The sequence below is a fragment of the Lithobates pipiens genome, unplaced genomic scaffold (assembly GCF_037356315.1).
Source record: "Lithobates pipiens isolate NorthernLeopardFrog02 unplaced genomic scaffold, aLitPip1_a1.2 Scaffold_28, whole genome shotgun sequence".
In the NCBI taxonomy this organism is placed as follows: Eukaryota; Metazoa; Chordata; class Amphibia; order Anura; family Ranidae; genus Lithobates; species Lithobates pipiens.
In genome coordinates this window covers 162,055,794-162,070,665 of record NW_027507789.1, presented here as the reverse complement: position 1 = coordinate 162,070,665, position 14,872 = coordinate 162,055,794, and the positions used below count along the sequence as shown (strand labels likewise).

The 14,872-nt window shown below is 43.4% G+C and overlaps 1 protein-coding gene across 2 annotated transcripts in view; it reads left to right on the top strand.

The window, feature by feature from the left end:
- Positions 1-14,872, top strand: part of IKZF3 (IKAROS family zinc finger 3) — a 224,925-nt gene that overhangs the window by 184,598 nt on the left and 25,455 nt on the right. For both annotated transcript variants that reach the window (XM_077459817.1, XM_077459816.1), the window contains exon 7: positions 957-1,073. In XM_077459817.1, the coding sequence (XP_077315943.1) occupies positions 957-1,073 (117 nt within the window). The remainder of the gene's footprint in view (positions 1-956; positions 1,074-14,872) is intronic.

Below are 14,872 nucleotides of genomic sequence, written 5' to 3'. Positions count from 1 at the left end.
CTATGGATGGGCCGCCACTGCTTGAGGGCACTCTGCACATGCTCAATTTGGTGTGTATTGTTAGAGTTTTTTTTTTTTCTTGGGACGATGCATGTCATCAGTACAGGGCCAATCAGCATTATCCAGACAGAGGGCCAGGGCTCCTGCAGCCTCATACGACAATCAGGGGAGAATTAAATCTCCTCCAAGATTTTACCAGTGCTCAGCTAGACACCGATAGAAGTCACAAGACTGCTATATAATGCTGACGAGAAAAGGTATTTAGCAGTTATATTTACTAAAATAATTTCATTTCCATGTGGGAGACCAGATCTAGAGAATGCAGGCTCCTGGGTTTAGTAACACTTTAAATCGTGTTAATTCCTGTGCTACTGATAGCCCGCAATGTCACCCAACCATCGGTGAGTTTATTTTTAAGTCCTTGTCTATGATTTAATATATAGCTCATAAAAATGTGCTGCAAAAGTCTTTAATTTGGGGAATAGCCATTAGAAATAAAACAAAGATAGTCCTGCGAATATGGAATAATGAGGCAGCAGTGCAGGCAATCATAATTGACAAATGCTAACCTCATTGTTGGTTATTTTCTTTCTATTTGTTGCTTGCTATACTGTTTGTCAAGGGATTGGGGTTATATAAGCCATTCAGTCTACAAATAAGATTCACGTTTCTTTTTACATTAAATTCATCTATTTTTTCCACAAATCCTTCTATCGTCACTTCCTCTAGATCATGCAGATAGTACTGTTTGTACAAAGCGGTATACTCTGTCTCTAGTAGAAGGTTTTGTCTGTCTTTGCTGTTTTATATTGACCACAAGTTCACGTACATGAAACAGTAAGAAAAAAGAAAAATTGGGCATGTCTATGAGACACATTTTTTTTTATTTCCTCACAATGCTAAGGACATTTGAATGGCTTTTTATGTTCTTAATTTTTTCTCTTTCCATATCACAGCTGTGGAAGAGCCCAAACAAATGAAGCCAGAGATAGGGAGTGAACGGGCAATGGTCCTGGACCGTTTAGCCAGCAATGTGGCAAAGAGAAAGAGTTCTATGCCTCAGAAGTTTACTGGTAAGAGATCTGACAATTCAGAGTTAACACTCTGGTTTTATGTTTTTTTTTTTTTTGCTGCCAAAGGCTCTGTAAGGGAGATTTTCCTTTATTACTGTCCCAATGACAGTGAGAATACATTTAACACCAAAAAGCTGATTGGGGTTCCAACCTTTCCCTTTCTACTAAAAAGAGGTGTTTTTATTTCTATCTGTTTCCCTCTTAGGGGTCTCCCTATCCAGGGGTCTCAAACTGGTGGCCCTCCAGCTGTTGCGGAACTACAAGTCCCATCATACCTCTGCCTTTGGGAGTCATTCTTGTAACTGTCAGCCTTGCAATGCCTCATGGGACTTGTAGTTTTACAACAGCTGGAGGGCCGCCAGTTTGAGACCCCTTGGCCCTATACCTCCTGGAACTGAAGTAAAAAAAATGTAGCTGGATAGGCGCACTCCAAAGTATTTAACTTTCTTGCAAAAATATGATTAAAATCATACCATCCAGGCTAATGTACAGACTAACTGCACAGCCGCTGACATGTTTCACCCCAAAAATGGTGCTTAGTCATAGCTAGTGTGCAGAATAAACATACAAAGCTATATACATACCCATATAATTAGACAGATGAATTAAATACATGTGTAACTCAACAATTAAGGAGGCACCTGTGGACACCCAAAGTCCGAAAATGAACACTTAAGTGGATAAGGAAAAACCTTCTCCACCCAAGTACAGTTGACATATTAAAAACATACACAATGATGATGAATAACATAATCTTATCTTTGGAAGAAAAATACAGGTGCGAACTATAGAAAAAAAGAGAAAAAAGCATATATAAACTTAGTTTTCATTTTGTATGTAAAAAATCGCATGCATCAGCAAGCACACGGAGAACGAAAAACCAAACTCCCATTGTGTGTGTATGCCGGTGCACGATGCTCAATAAACATCAGAATCACCAGAAAAAAACATAAACATTTCCTGAAAAGGACACATACCTAAAAAAGAAAATATTTAAGAAGGATTACAAAAATCTCATTACTGGGTGTATCCATTTCAAACTTTCTCCCTTGATACAATATAATAAATAAAATAAAGTAAGGCTAGACTGATAAAGCTAGATTGTCATCAAGGCAGGACAGTAAAGACAATTTCCCCAATGAGGTCACAGAGAGCATTAAAAAGTGACAAATGTTTTACCTAGGCTTGTGCAATTCGTTTCGTAACTAATCGAAATTCGGACGAATTTTGCATCTTTCGGAACATTTGGATGCATCTGAATGTCCGAATAAAAAAATAACGATTAACAACGAATACGAAAGAAATATAACGACATGATTCGGTAATTCTTTAAAGATCTAATGAAACAAAAGGTCAGCTCAAAGTAAATCTTATAGTCCAATCAGCTAATTAATTTTGTGCCGGAGGATGGATTACTGGCAAAGTGCATTCCTGAGGACTGAGTTAGAAGGGTGTTGTATTGTATTTGAGCCGAGGAGAAGAGACGTTGTCATTGTGTGTGTTAAAAGATTCAATGAACAAACGACTTTCCAAACTACAAATCATTATCACGAATGTCTATACGTACATAAATAGCGAATTTCAACGAATACGAACAAATTAATTCGACACTCTACGAATAATAACAAATTATCCGAAAACGTATTAAGGTAACATAACAAATATAACAGAACTAAATGATGTATTTTACGAATGACAACGAACCAGAAACTAAACAAAATTTTCCGTTGAGCACAAGTCTAGTTTTACCCCTCTCCCACTTTATCCCCAAAAAAAAAAAAGTTTGGGCTGGACCTACAATTTAAGGTATCAATACATAGGCATGACTGGTTCTCTGTGTTTGGTGACTATTTGAATGGATGTGTGCCAAGATCACTATAATCAGATGAACATTGAATATCATTTTTGGTTTATCTGCCAGTGGGCTACATAAGGGGATCTACAAATAACTTCAGATTGTACTTGACCCCTTCCCGCTGCCACCTCCCGGCCCATTAAGAGGTTCTAAATGCTCAGAGGTCGGCATTCCAATTATGTGACAACTGTGATTGACAGAAAAGGCAATCACATGATTGGAAAGCTTCCAAGCGCAAGTATTCATTTGGAGCTTTCCGGTACCTGACCATTACTGTGTCGGGTGTGCGCAGGCAGCACAGTATTGTGTTTACATATAATATATTGTGAATGCCTGCCTTTACACGCACATGAAATTTAATGGCATCCCAATCTCAGTCCATAGGGTTCAATATTGAGTTAGCCCACCATTTGCAGCTATAACAGCTTCAACTCTTCTGGGAGGGCTGTCCACAAGTGTGTCTATGGGAATGTTTGACCATTCTTCCAGAAGAGCATTTGTGAGGTCAGGCACTGATGTGAATGAGAATGCCTGGCTCGCAGTCTCTGCTCTAATTCATCCCAAAGGTGTTCTGCTGGATTTAGGTCAGGACTCTGTGCAGGCCAGTCAAGTTTCTCCACCACAAACTTGCTCATCCATGTCTTTATGGAGCTTGCTTGTGCACCGGTGTGCAGTCATGTTGGAACAGGAAGGGGTCATCCCCAAACTGTGGCCACTTGGTTGGAAGCATGAAATTGTCCAAAATGTCTTTGTATGGTGAAGCTAAGAGTTCCCTTCACTGGAACTAAAGGACCAAACCCAACCCCTGGAAATAAAACCCCACACCATAATCCCCCCTCCATCAAATTATTTGGACCAGTGCACAAAGCACAGTCCATAAAGACATGGATGAGTTAGTTTTGGTGAGGAACTTGACTGGCCTGAGTCCTGATCTCAACCCTATAGAACACCTTTGGGATGAATTAGAGTGGAAACTGCGAGCCAGGCTTTCTCGCCCACATCAGTGCCTGACCTCACAAATGCGCTTCTGAAGGAATGGTTAAACAGTCCCATAGACACACTCCTAAACCTTGTGTACAGCCTTCCCAGAAGAGTTGAAGCTGTTATAGCTACAAAGAGTGGGCCAACTCAATCTTGAATCTTACAGACTAAGACTGGGATGCCATGAAAGTTCATGTGCATGTAAAGGCAGGTGTCCCAATACTTTTGGTAATATAATGCATCAGTACATAGGCATGACTGGTTCTCTGTGTTTGGTGACTATTTGAATGGATGTGTGCCAAGATCACTATAATCAGATGAACATTGAATATCATTTTTGGTTTATCTGCCAGTGGGCTACATAAGGGGATCTACAAATAACTTCAGATTGTACTTGACCCCTTCCCGCTGCCACCTCCCGGCCCATTAAGAGGTTCTAAATGCTCAGAGGTCGGCATTCCAATTATGTGACAACTGTGATTGACAGAAAAGGCAATCACATGATTGGAAAGCTTCCAAGCGCAAGTATTCATTTGGAGCTTTCCGGTACCTGACCATTACTGTGTCGGGTGTGCGCAGGCAGCACAGTATTGTGTTTACATATAATATATTGTGAATGCCTGCCTTTACACGCACATGAAATTTAATGGCATCCCAATCTCAGTCCATAGGGTTCAATATTGAGTTAGCCCACCATTTGCAGCTATAACAGCTTCAACTCTTCTGGGAGGGCTCACCACAAGTGTGTCTATGGGAATGTTTGACCATTCTTCCAGAAGAGCATTTGTGAGGTCAGGCACTGATGTGAATGAGAATGCCTGGCTCGCAGTCTCTGCTCTAATTCATCCCAAAGGTGTTCTGCTGGATTTAGGTCAGGACTCTGTGCAGGCCAGTCAAGTTTCTCCACCACAAACTTGCTCATCCATGTCTTTATGGAGCTTGCTTGTGCACCGGTGTGCAGTCATGTTGGAACAGGAAGGGGTCATCCCCAAACTGTGGCAACTTGGTTGGAAGCATGAAATTGTCCAAAATGTCTTTGTATGGTGAAGCTAAGAGTTCCCTTCACTGGAACTAAAGGACCCCCGGTGCCTGCGGCGGTCGGTATTCGTTCGGGAGCGATCCGGGATGAGGGGGCGGCCATTCATTCATGGCCACCCCCTCGCGATCGCTCCCGACGAATGGAAATGCTCCGTGACATCACTTCCTCTCCTGTAATGTAAACACAGGAGAGGAAGTAATGTAATCTCTCCTCCGTGTTGGTATTTTTCGTTCCGACACCGAGGAGAGAGGATCGGTGAGTTGCACCAACACTACACTACACAGTAGAACATGCCAGGCACACTCACACCCCGCCGATCACCCCCCCAATTACCCCTGCCCCCCAGTCACAGTGACACCAATGTCATTTTTTTTTTTTTTTTGCATTGGTGTCATTTGTGACTGTAATAACTGTTAGGGCAGTTAGGGTTAGCCCCCTTTAGTTCTAAGGTACCCCCCTAACCCCCCCAATAAAGGTTTAACCCCGTGATCACCCCCCGTCGCCAGTGTCACTAAGGCTGGGTTCACATTGCAGCGGTTTATGAGAACGGATGTGATTCGCACCGCAGTGCAAATCACATCCGATCTCTGTGCGATTCGAGTTCAGCCATACAGATAGTATGGCTGAATTTGCGTCGCACCCGCCGCAAATTCGCACGGGACCCTTTTTTTGGTCCGCAGCAGAATCGGATCGCATGGGTGTTCACACCATGCGATCCGAGTTTGCAGATCGCACTGCGATATGCTAACTGATCTGGGGGTGTCATTAACATTTCACTGACACTCCCAGCAGTTCGCATAGGGCAGTGTGAACTGCCGCCGGGAGGCATGCGATGCGGGAACCTGCCGCGGATTCGTGGCGTTCCCGCATCGCTCCAGTGTGAACCCAGCCTAATAAGCGATCATTTTTCTGATCGCTGTATTAGTGTCACAGGTGACGCTAGTTAGGCAGGTAGGTATTTAGGTTCGCCAGGGACCCCCATATACTACCGCATAAAGCCCCCTGATTGCCCCCTAGTTAACCCTTTCACCAGTGATCACCATATAACTGTTACAGGTGACGCTGGTTGGTTAGTTATTTTTTTATAGTTTCAGGGCACCCGCCATTTATTACCTAGTCTCACTAGTGTACCCCTAAATTTAGGGGTGTCTACTTTCCAAAATGGGGTCATTTGGGGGGGGGGGGGGGGTTTGTGCCATCTTGGCATTTTATGGCCTTCAAAACTGTAACGCCCTTAGAAAGCCTGAAGGCGGTGCTTGGTTTTCGGGGCCCCGTACGCGGCTAGGCTCCCAAAAAATCCCACACATGTGGTATCCCCGTACTCAGGAGAAGCAGCAGAATTTATTTTGGGGTGTCATTTCACATATGCCCATGGCATGTGTGAGCAATATATCATTTAGTGACAACTTTGTGAAAAAAAAATAAAAAAAAATTAAAGTTTGTAATTTTCCCGCAACTTGTGGCAAAATATAAAATATTCCATGGACTCAACATGCCTCTCAGCAAATAGCTTGGGGTGTCTACTTTCTAAAATGGGGTCATTTGTGGGGGTTTTGTGCCATCTTGGCATTTTATGGCCTTCAAAACTGTAATAGGTAGTGAGAAGTGAAATCAAAAATTGACGCCCTTAGAAAGCCTGAAGGCGGTGCTTGGTTTTCGGGGGCCCCGTACGCGGCTAGGCTCCCAAAAATTCCCACATATGTGGTATCCCCGTACTCAGGAGAAGCAGCAGAATTTATTTTGGGGTGTCATTTCACATATGGCCATAGCATGTGTGAGCAATATATCATTTAGTGACAACTTTGTGTAAAAAAAAAAAAAAAATTTCTTTTTTGTCATTATTCAATCGCTTGAGGCAAAAAAATAAAATATTCAATGGGCTCAACATGCCACTTATCAATTTCCTTAGGGGGTCTACTTTCCAAAATGGGGTCATTTGGGGGGGTTTTGTACTGCCCTGCCATTTTAGCACCTCAAGAAATGAGATAGGCAGTCGTAAACTAAAAGCTGCGTAAATTCCAGAAAACGTACCTTAGTTGTAGATGTGACAACTTTTGCGCAAACCAATAAATATACAGTTATTGACTTTTTTTTTACCAAAGACATGTGGCTGAATACATTTTGGCCTAAATGTATGACTAAAATTGAGTTTATTGGATTTTTCTAATAACAAAAAGTAGAAAATATCATTTTTTTTCAAAATTTGCGGTCTTTTTTACGTTTATATCGCAAAAAATAAAAATCGCAGAGGCAATCAAATACCATCAAAAGAAAGCTCTATTTGTGGGAAGAAAAGGACGCAAATTTTGTTTGGGTACAACATTGCATGACCGCGCAATTACCAGTTAAAGCAGCGCAGTGCCAAATTGTAAAAAGACCTCTGGTCATTGACCAGCAAAATGGTCCGGTCTGAAAGTGGTTAAACTGCGCAGAGGGTTTGTTACTGTAAGAGTGGTTAGGGTGTGGAATTCCCTTCCACGGGTGGCGGTCTGAAAGTGGTTAAGACAATTTTTAATGTGACCACCATTAAAACAGCATCACCTCTTCTAGGCATACAGTTTGTGAAGGAATTCGGTAGGTAGGTTGTCCAAACTTCTTGGAGAACTAACCACCACACCAGTTCCTATGTTTTTGTGCACAGTCGAGTTGCTTAGCCTTTTTTCCATGTTAGGGGTGTGACTTTTTGGCTGCAATTCTTCCATAAAGACCACTCATGGCCAGACTTCTCCGGACAGTAGATGGGTGTACTTGGGTCCAACTGGTTTCCACCAGTTCTGTGCTGATGGCACTACTGGACATCTTCCAATGTTGAAGGGAAGTAAGCATGATGTGTCTTTCATCTACTACATTAAGTTTCTTTGGCCAACTACTGTGTCTACAGTCCTAAACATTGCCTGTTTCTTTGTTCTTCTTCAAAAGAGCTTGAACAGCACATCTTGAAACCCAGTCTGCTTTAAAATCGTTGCCTGGGAGAGATCTTTCTGATGCAGTATAACTACCTTGTGTCTTGTTGCTGTGCTCAGTCTTGCCATGGTGTATGACCTGTGACATTAAACTGTCTTCCACCACCTCACCTTAGTAGCAGAGTGTGGCTGTTCCTCACCCAGTTTTAAGCCTCCTCCATAGCTGTTTATGTTTCAGTTAATGACTGTTTCAACCTACATATGAAATTCATAATTATTAGCACCTGCTTGGTGTAATTGGTTAACCATGCACCAAACTCTAATATACAAAATCCTTAACTTGTACGAAGTGTGCAAGTGTAAGAATTGATGCTGGTTTGAAATCAAAGGGTGGTCACACCACATATCGATTTGATTTAGATTTTTCTTCTGTTTGCTCACTTTGCATTTTGTAAATTGATAAAAGTAAACAATTAAAATATATATCTTTAAAAGAATTCTTACAGCATTTCTTCATACCTGCCTAAAAAACTTTTGCACAGTATTGTATATACCGTTATCTTCCATTTTGTATGTGCCTTTTGTGTAAATACATGTAGCACCCTCTAGAAGTGTGCTTGAGAGAATAGGTAAATTTAAGCAGGCCTGGCTGGCAGCTAGGCCTGTTTGTTTTCATTCTGGGCTGGGAGTGGTTCAGAGTAAGTGCTGGGTGACTCACAGGTGGCATCACTAGGACCTGCTACTCCTTTCTGGAATTTTCTAGTGTTTTCTAGAAAGAGGCTGGAAGGGAGGTGGAACCACTTGGGGTATTCTGAGGAGCCCTTACCAATCCCAAACTTGGATTGGTAGGGGGCAGGCCTCCTTAAATACCCAGGGTCAGCCAAGCTGGGTAAGAGTTGTTGGGTGGAAGAACTGGAATCAGAGGGTGTGGAGGTTGAAAGGGCCTTTGAGGGAGTTTCCCAGTCTGGGGTGGGGGGTGACCTTGGGCCTGGGCTTGGATGCATTCGGGACAACTTTCAGGAACACATGAAGAGGTCCTGGACCGGAGGCACAAGAGAGAGAGAACAAGGAGAGGGCAGTGAGAGAGAGTACTTCTAAGAGACTCCAGGGAGGACAACTGGTCACAGCCAGGAGGGCTGGTGAGTGAGGCACAGTCTGGAGGACTGGGGAGGCACACCTGAGAGGACTGGGAGCTTGCAGTCTGAGATGGGGGCAGAACCAGAAGTATGGACTGTTGTGGATGTAGCAGTGGAACGAGGCAAATGCAGCCAGGAGGGCTGACAGGGCCTGAAGGGGCCTAACTGGCATATGTAGCCTAATTAGGACAGCTAGCACAATGACTATTCTGTTACACCATTGGGGCCCTTGGTCCCAGCCCTTCCGAAGGGCAATTTCTGAGGCCTGGCTGAGTAAGTATCAGGCCTAACCAACAAATAGTGCTTGCTGTTCCTGGGAAACCAAGTGATGTGCTGGAGGTGTCTAGGAGTCCCAAAACCAATTGCTATGTCTATATATTAATGCAAAGTTCAATGACTACTTTATGTCTTGGAGTGCCTGAGAGTGAATGCAGGGTGACAGACAAACCACAATTCTTAGCAGCTCCTATGGGGGGGTACCGCTACATACAAAACATATAAAAAATATATACATAGACCGCCTTACATTGGAAAGAGATGCACCAATCAGAGCATCACTTGTAGCAATAGGAGCCAGTAGATAAGAGTTGGTTGGTTGTTGAGGGTATTGTGTTTTGTTCCTTGCTCTTTGCCTGATTAAATAAAGGGCTTTTCATTTTCTAAGGTTTATTTTTACTGCCTAGCTTCAGACCTCAGTCACTACTGACTGTCCCTCCCGGGGCTTCCCCCCATTTCCTCTCAGTTCTTATAGGTGCCTGGGTTTCACAACCTCTTTCCAGCAGTATAAAGGCGTCATCAGGCAGAGTAAAATGGGGTCCGTCTGTTTTTGGTGGCAAATTAAATTGTATGCTTAGCCAAGCCTGAATTATGAAAAGGGAAGGGTTTACCAAACCTAGACATTTACGCTTATGTTTCCCAGTTGCATATTAAGAAAGTGGTTTAAAAAAAAACAGTAAATATAAGGGTAATTGTATATGTGTGTGGTGCTTTTTTGTAGATGCTCTCGGCTATAAAGCTATATGAGGTATAGAACTATATCTTCTGCCAAGCATTGTTTCTAGGAAATTTATAGGAGTGTTACTGTATTGATGTGCTGTATTTCTTCAGCACGCTGAACTTTTGCTTCTTGTCGCTGACAACATAATGTAATTATCGTAGGTTACATTATCTTCCTTCCCCTTTCTCCCCTTGAGTTCTTAGGTATTTCTTTTTCAAATATAAGATTTCGTACATAACACAAAACAAATGTTTTGGCCTATAGTTTGTTTTTCCACATTTGTCTCTGCTTTTGCCATTGCCTTCTTTCTTGTTCTGCTTGAACGGGAATTCATGTGTCAGATGTTGAGACACCTATGTTCATGCTTGATGACAGGTTCCCTTTAATTGCAGTCAGTCTGTTCAAGAACAGAAAAGAATTCTGGATGTCTAACAGTTTTACATGCTGGCCTGTACAAGAATGTTTTATACACTGGCATAGGTGTGTGCAGCCTATTGCATTAGGGTGTGCACCCCAAAGCTTAGACACCCGTGCGGTTGTGTGTGTGTGTGTGTGTGTGTGTGTGTGTATGTATGTACAGTATATGTACACTATATTACCAAAAGTATTGGGGCACCTGTCTTTACACACACATGAACTTTAATGGCATCCCAGTCTTAGTCTGTAGGGTTCAATATTAAGTTGGCCCACCCTTTGCCGCTAAAACAGCTTCAACTCTTCTGGGAAGGCTGTCTACAAGGTTTAGGAGTGTGTCTATGGGAATGTTTGACTATTCTTCCAGAAGAGGATTCGGGAGGTCAGACACTGATGTTGAACGAGAAGGCCTGGCTCACAGTCTCCATCCTAAATCATCCCAAAGGTGTTCTATCGGGTTGAGGTCATGACTCTGTGCAGGTCAGTTAAGTTCCTCCACCCCAAACTCCCTTATCCATGTCTTTATGGACCTTGCTGTGTGCACTGGTCCAAATCCTTTGGTGGAGGGGGGGATTATGGTGTGGGGTTGTCTTTCAGGGGTTGGGCTTTGCTCCTTAGTTCCAGTGAAGGGAACGTTTAAGGCTTCAGCATACCCAGACATTTTAGACAATTTCATGGTCATAACATTGTAGGAACAGTTTGGGGATGGCCCCTTCCTGTTTCAACATGACTGCACACCAGTGCACAATGCAAGGTCCATAAAGACATGGATGAGCAAGTTTGAGGTGGAGGAACATGACTGGCCTGCGTAGAGTCCTGATCTCAACCCAATAGAACACCTTTGGGATGAATTAATGCGGAGACTGCGAGCCAGGCCTTCTTTTCCACATCAGTGCCTGACTTTACAAAAGTGCTTCTGGAAAAATGGTCAAACATTCCCATAGACACACTCCTAAACCTCGTGGACAGCTTTCCCAGAAGAGTTGAAGCTGTCATAGTTACAAAGGGTGGGCCAACTCAATACTGAACCCTACGGACTAAGACTGGGATGCCATTAAAGTCCATGTGCGTGTAAAAGCAGGCATCCCAATACTTTTGGTGTATGCATACATACAGTACATATACACACACTTTTATAAATACATTTTTGTAATATTTTTTACAATTTATTTAGGAGCCCCGTTGGGGGCTTCAATGAAATATCTGCAGAGGCAATCTGCACCGCACAGGGTGATTATAGAGTGCCCAGGCACACTCGGTATTCCAGTTTTCTTGGAATCACCTGTCTCATCCTCATCCTCCTGTATAAAAAAACATTTCCTGTGAGCTTAGGATGTAGATGACATGAGGGTGTGTCATCACACAGCCTAGGCTCCCAGTGCTCCCAGATTCCAGTTGCAAGGACAGCCTTCATCTGTGGAAGAAGAGGAAGGACCCATGCCATCACTGGACTGGCTAGAATACTGCTGGGTAAAAAGGAAGGATATGATGCTTTGGTAGAAAAGGATTTGGGGGCTTTAAGGATTGGTTGAGTTTTTTTTTCTCTGTAAATGGATATGTGGCCTGGAATTTGACATTAGGCAGAATACTTACCTATATTAATGCTTTTCTTCCTGCTGGACCGCACTAATATTTTCAAAGTTTCATATGTTGTCTTATGATCCTAGGACAAAGCTGGTTGATGACACCTGCTCAGAAGAGGTCATGTGATTGGGCAGGCACAGGTCATTTACCCAGAATCCCTATACCCTTTTGAAATGGATTACTTGTATACATTTCCAAAGGGACTTGGCCTGACGTCTCTTTACCTTTGCACAGTTATCCAGCAAAATCTTAATTCTAGTTCATGTAAGGGAAATATGTCTATAGTTTATTCATTTTGATATCGACTTCCTCCCACTACAGAAAGCTGATGGAATAATCAATGTGATTGTTGGTGAGGTTAAACATTACAGTATATGCTCTGATAACTAAACTTTACTGAGCTAAAAGGAGAAGAATCAGGTCTGGCAGTTAACAGAAATAGGGAAGAAGTGTATTTCACTGGTTGCAGCATTTGTAGATAAGGTATGGCAATATGAATGTCTTAAAGTGTAACTCGAGGCATCAGTTATGAGAGATAACAAGATGGGTTTTTTTTAAACGGAACGCCAAGCAAAAATCATTACCTCAGATGGGCAAAAATGGGGTCATGGTTCACAATAGGCACTATGTCTATAAACAGAGAGAACCTATGTAAAAAGTCCATATACACTATATTACCAAAAGTATTGGGGCGCCTGCCTTTACACACACATGAACTTTAATGGCATCTCAGTCTTAGTCTGTAGGGTTCAATATTGAGTTGGCCCACCCTTTGCAGCTAAAACAGCTTCAACTCTTCTGGGAAGGCTGTCCACAAGGTTTAGGAGTGTGTCTATAGGAATGTTTGACCATTCTTCCTGAAGCACATTTGTGAGGTCAGGCACTGATGTTGGAGAAAAGGCCTGGCTCGCAGTCTCCGCTCCTGTTTATCCCAGAGGTGTTCTAATCGGGTTGAGGTCAGGGCTCAGTGCAGGCCAGTCAAGTTCCTCCACCCCAAACTCACTCATCCATGTCTTTATGGACCTTTATTAAAAATACTCATATTGCTACACTTAGTAGGCGCATGTGTCTCCTTTTGGCTCCAAAAATTATTACGCGTATCTCACGTATATGTCTTTACTGGCTCTTACAGCTGTGAGCCTCCACATCTACCAATCCAGAGAAAGACATAATTTTTCCCTTGTTCAAATCATTAGTAAGACCTCACCTGGAATATGCAGTTCAATTTTGGGCACAAGTTCATAAAAAGGATATCGGGGAACTGGAAAGAGTGCAGAGAAGAGCAATTAAACTAATAAGAGGCATGGAGGAGCTCAGCTATGAGAAAAGATTAGAGGAACTGAATGTATTCTTTTTTGAGAGGAGATGATTAAGGAGGGATATGATCACCATATATAAATACATAAGTGGTCCATATAATGAACACGGTGTAGGGTTATTAATTTTCAGGTCATTACAGAGGAAAAGGGGATACTCTTTATGCAGGCAGTCGGTAGATCAATGTGAGTCCATAACAAGTACAAGCCGGCAACTCAACAGCTTCTCCATAGAAAACTTTATTATAGCATCATAGCAGTAACATCATTAAGAAATCAGACACGTTGGGATGTGGCCTGCTGCGGACTGAGATCGAGGTGTAGTCCTGAACTCCGCTTCACTGCTCGGATCCTCCGCAACACACAGTGATCCCGAGACCCACGAGAGAGCTCAATTGTGGGGGGAAAGACAGGCGAAAACTTGGGCATTAAGAGGGACCGGTTCAAACCACCAGCACCACGCTGCCTCACGGACTAATACAACACCGTGGCCATGCAGTCTGATAAAGATGGTGCCAGCCTCAGGAACAGGAGCCTGCTCAGGCAGCCCCAGGAACAGAAGCTGCCACTCAGGCAGGCATTGCTACAAGCACTTCTCAATCCAATGGGGACACGGCCGCTACCCTTCCCAGAGAGGACATGGACACTGTACCTCCCACTGAACACCCTTCCAGCATGCAGACGGCAGACAGTTTAAGAGAGTTAAGAGTTAAGAGATTGGCATCCTCCCCTGCTCCTTCGCCCCTTGGCTAAAAAGCAATTATGGGCTAATGAAGCAGAAGGAGATATCAATGCAGACGTTAATACATCCCTAGCAGCCATGCCAGTTTCAGATAACACTGTCACAGAAGCTATGCTCAAAACCATGTTAACCCTGCAGAGGGACCTACACAGAGAGCTGCAGCTATCTATTTCTCAAATGCATGACAGGGTGGATTGCCTAGAAGAAAGGGCTGATGCGCTAGAGTAGACCATGCAATGAGCTCCTGGACGCTCATGATCATCATGGAGCAGAAATTCAACGCATCAAAGTGAAACTGGTGGACTTAGAGGACCGCTCTAGACAAAACAATATTAAGTTTAGAGGCGTACCAGAACCGATCAAACCAAACAAGCTCACTTAATACCTACAGCAACTATTATACTCTCCAGCCTGGTGCCCACTTCCCACTCACAGTTAGCACCCATGGGGGTGGGTGGGGAAATGGACACTAATGCCACACACGATCGGACTATCTGGTGGACTTGGTCCAGCCCGTGTGTGGGCTCCGGGGGACTTTTTGTTCCCAAAAGTCTGGTGGACTTAGAAAGAAGTTTTGACTCAAAATTGTCCGCCGGACTCGGCAGTCCGGTGGACAATCTGCCCGTCTGTGTGCTAGTCCGCCGGACTTTTGAAATGAACGGACTTGCCCACACACGGAGAAAAGTCCATTCATTTTGAACACGGCTCCAGGTAGACTGGACTATCGAAGGAAGTCAATGTCGCCAACCTCCATTGGCGAGATTGACACCTCGCTGGCCCCGTTACCTGGTATGGACTTAAAGGGGAAGCCCTACACTGAGAAAACAGCGTG